We start from the raw sequence: 3,867 nt of genomic DNA on the forward strand, positions 1-3,867 counted from the left end.
TATGAGCCACTTCTTTCACAGGGCAAGGACAGTCACGGGTGATGTGTTTTATTTGTTCCATGCAGCGTTCACTAGTAGATTTCATGTGGAACGAGTGCATAGAATGTAAGGCTTGCATATTGAACTACTGCCGCTGACATTCCCAATGCAAATCAGAGATGAAAAAAATGCATCTGTAGCGCCACCTATTGAAATTTCTAACATTCTTACTGAAATGTATTTACTATGGCAATAAACTCCATTCTACACTAAATTATTATACACTAATTCACAGGATTAGGCTATTTAACTATAATCACATTACAAAGGATCTATTTAAATAAAGCTGCAATTAACCCCTCGTTAAGGAGTGCTTTTTCTTCTTTCCTATAGTTCCTAGAAAGCTGACGTAAAGGCTGTCTAGTAGATTACTTGGCAACATATTTTAAAGAAACTGTGTCAAGCTATAGATTCACAAATAAATACCTATATTATACATGGACTGACAGAATGAGAGTCACTCTGTGTCAGCGCTCTCCACACTGAATCAGAGGGGGTCCTGCTTATGATGTCCACAGGTCATGATGTGATGAGGCAACTCTTTTACGTTAAAGCATCTAAATATCCAGTCTCACCACTGCTGTGGTTAGACACACTCTTATCTCTATATATGTTGATGCCGATGTTTCAAGTAAACATTATCCAGTCATAATGTTCAATCATTTAATCTGTTTATTGGGCATAACATGCACATTCAGTTTTGCTGCTCCATGAGCTGCTCCTGAGAAACAAAGTAATATCCTTCTTGTGAAGTTTACTTTTTCACTCCATGTTGTTGTTTCTGGCAGGGATTGGGTGGGCTGCAGGGGTCTGTAGACAAGAAACAAAAGAATGTAAGACAGAATCTACATGTTTAAAAGTCAACTTATAGAAGAGTTTCTCTGCAACGTAAAGAAACCTGTTAGCAATGATCACGGTGATCACGGAACTGATCGTTTTCAATATTGATAATTTTAGAGACTGGTAATGATTTTTGCCACTATTTAGCACTACCTTTACACAATGTGGTCAGACAGTTGTGATTTCTCCACTCATCACTAAAGTGAACTAGAAATATCACTAGGAAAGTGCTATGCCCTTACTGCATTTTTTTTGGCTCAGGTGACCTTTTCTTTGAAAGCCAATGATAGCTAATGGCCAGCAATGCAGCTTATAGAGAAAGTAGCAATGCTTTCTTAGTGCCATTACCACTTCTTTTTCTAGAGATCAGCAGGGTCACTTAGATAAGACTCCACTGATCTGAAACTAATGACACATACTAATAATTGACTATCAATAGCTTGTGCAAGAAAATCTGTATAATGCTTCAGTAGATGCCTGTTGACTGTACTTTTCTACAAAGGTTCCCCAATTACCCTTTTAATTCACTAGGTTATATGAGCTATACATTAAAGCCTAGCAAAAATCCAGTATTAGATAATATGTATATCACATAATTTGAGCTCTATAAGAATCCAGAATGTTGTATATAATGATATATGGAAAATATAGGTAATTCCTGAAAATAATACATGCCATTATCATGACAGGAAAAAAGTTCAGTCAGGACTTTAATCAAATGCTATCACATATACAGAATACAATGTACAAGTAAAGCCGAAACGTTGATTTAGTTTAACAAACATAAAACCCAAAATTCTTTTGACCTACCGGGTTGATAGCATTTTGGAGTCTGGTCCTGGCAGACCGGTGCTGGTTTGCATGCTGGAAATTAATATGATACAATTAGATAATTGTAATTATTATAAAATGACAGATTTACCCAAGGTGTGATATGAGGTTGGGCATATTAGTTGTGAAGAATAAAAATGTATCCACAGCAAAGTAATATTGCACTTTTGCTGATTCTATCTTTTTGTAAAAAGGTCTCAAACTTGTGGCATGGCAGTTGCTGTATAATTTCAAATCCCAGTAAGACATACTGGGAGTCCTAATTTTGCACCAACCAGAGAGTCACAAGTTGGAGACCATCATGCTTTTTGCGTTTTCTCTTACAAGGTAGGAGTAAGGCTGCTTTCACATCTGCAGTGTGGATTCTGTTTTCCTGCTCCATTATCGGAGCTGGAAAGGCAAATTCCCTGGCTGAACGGATCTGTTTTACGATGGAACCGAACAGTGCAGAATGGATCCCATTGACTATAAGGGAGTCTGTTTGGTTTCCGCTCAGCTGTCCAGACGAAAAAGCACAATATGCAACGCTTTTCCATCTGGCATTTTGAGCTGGGTCTGCAACAGAACCTCTGACTAGAGGTTTTAGGGCAGATGTGAAAGCGGCCTAACAAGTGTTGAACCAAGTCCAATATATGTTTATTTTAGTAGTGATAGATAGTTGTATACTCACGGTCGCTGCATGGATCCTGTTTTTGACATGGGTCTTGCTTCTGGCATGGGTCTTGCTTTTGGCATGGATCCTGCTTTTGGCAAGGGTCTTGCTTTTGGCATGGGTCTTGCTTTTGGCATGGATCCTGCTTTTGGCATGGATCTTGCTTTTGGCATGGATCCTTGCTCTGATGAGCATGGCCGTGATGACCACCCTTGACTCCTGACATGGTTGGTTGCAGATGTCACAGACGACTTGAAGTTTGTAGTAGTCTATTAACTTGTACTGAAATGACTGTGATCCTAGTGCTTTTATACATGAGTTATTTCCTGTTTGTTAAAAAGTTAGGTAAAATCCCTTGAAAAACCAGTTTGGATTCCACCAAACCTAACATTATAGTTTTATAGGCATACCATTTAGGAATAAAAACAGTTTTACGTGACATAAATCATGGGCGTTCCCTTCTAAGTATATCGCTCAACACATGCTTACACCCAAATTATAGACTTTTCATATATTACTCACGCATTAAGTATTAATTTCAACTCTATAGCTGAAACTATGAGTGTATTATCCTTGAGTAATGTTGTACTTCGACTAATTTATACATGCTGTCCTTAAAGATTAATATTCTCTTTAATGATTATTAAATACAAAAGTGTGTATACCATAGAGGCAGGCTATGTACCTGCTGACCTGCTGTGGGAGAAAGTAGGGTCTATTCCTGGTCTATTTTAATAGGTGGTGAGAAATTGCACAGGCCTGTGGTTTTTCATGGTACTCCCAGTACTGTAATTTTGGCCAACAAGGAAGTGGCCTTTTGGGGATATTTCATTCTTATTACATATTTTGTTATGGGGTATTATCATTATTTTTCAATGACATACATCGGGTTGTCATGGCATGAAGATACATGTTCCCATTCAGTTATTGTAAGGCATTAAAATGTCATAAAGCTATAGGCAGATGTACAATTTTCTAGATGGGTGCACATAATGCCTGACGAAGTAAACAACATCTAAGATGTAGTGTGTAGACTATAAGATGTGTAGAGATAACACAGGAATGGAACATGATGGGAAAAAGGGAGTAACAATGGTATCTTTACTGGATTTGATTACATGTTCAGGTGTGAATAGGATATTTAATACAGATAGGCTTCCTTGATAGATGCCCCCTGATGAAGATGTGATAGTGGCATACATGTGGGACTTCATACCCGCATGGTTTTATGGGAATTTCTTTGGTAGATATGTATTTAGCCCACATGTATGTAGTGTAAGGATTCTGAGCGATGGCATCCTTAGTCATGGTATGTCTAGTCAACCTGTATATGCGCTGCAAGTGCACTGCATTCTGGGAGCATTTTGGACACTGATTTTCACAGCTTGTTGTGCCAGCAGCTAATGAAATAGGGTGTATCTGCGTATGTGACCAAGTTTTTATATCCTTTCAATGTTCTAAATTCAATTGCAACATTTTCATCTCTATCAGTATTCTTATTGTGC

General features: G+C 38.0%; 1 protein-coding gene across 2 annotated transcripts; it reads right to left on the reverse strand.

Annotated features, from left to right (window-relative positions):
- Window positions 1-693: 693 nt before the first annotated feature.
- Window positions 694-2,927, reverse strand: LOC136625872 (testis-specific H1 histone-like). 2 transcript variants are annotated; one of them, XM_066600440.1, is made up of 4 exons: window positions 2,885-2,927; window positions 2,381-2,688; window positions 1,690-1,743; window positions 694-849 (listed from the first exon to the last, which is right to left on the reverse strand). In XM_066600440.1, exons 1-4 carry the CDS (start codon window positions 2,886-2,888, stop codon window positions 802-804), a joined length of 414 nt encoding a protein of 137 aa, XP_066456537.1. In that variant the 5' UTR covers window positions 2,889-2,927; the 3' UTR covers window positions 694-801. The 2 variants fall into 2 exon arrangements, with proteins under 2 accessions (XP_066456537.1, XP_066456536.1); XM_066600439.1 differs by lacking the exon at window positions 2,885-2,927 and adding an exon at window positions 2,798-2,819.
- Between the last annotated feature and the right edge of the window lie 940 nt (window positions 2,928-3,867).

This window comes from Eleutherodactylus coqui, chromosome 4 (assembly GCF_035609145.1).
Source record: "Eleutherodactylus coqui strain aEleCoq1 chromosome 4, aEleCoq1.hap1, whole genome shotgun sequence".
NCBI classification, from domain to species: domain Eukaryota; kingdom Metazoa; phylum Chordata; class Amphibia; order Anura; family Eleutherodactylidae; genus Eleutherodactylus; species Eleutherodactylus coqui.

Coding starts and splice junctions, on each gene's coding strand:
- LOC136625872 (XM_066600439.1), bottom strand. Junction 1,744..2,380: donor ACAGGATCCATGCAGCGACC/GTGAGTATACAA, acceptor ATTAATTTCCAG/CATGCAAACCAGCACCGGTC. Junction 850..1,689: donor TCCAAAATGCTATCAACCCG/GTAGGTCAAAAG, acceptor TCTTGTCTACAG/ACCCCTGCAGCCCACCCAAT.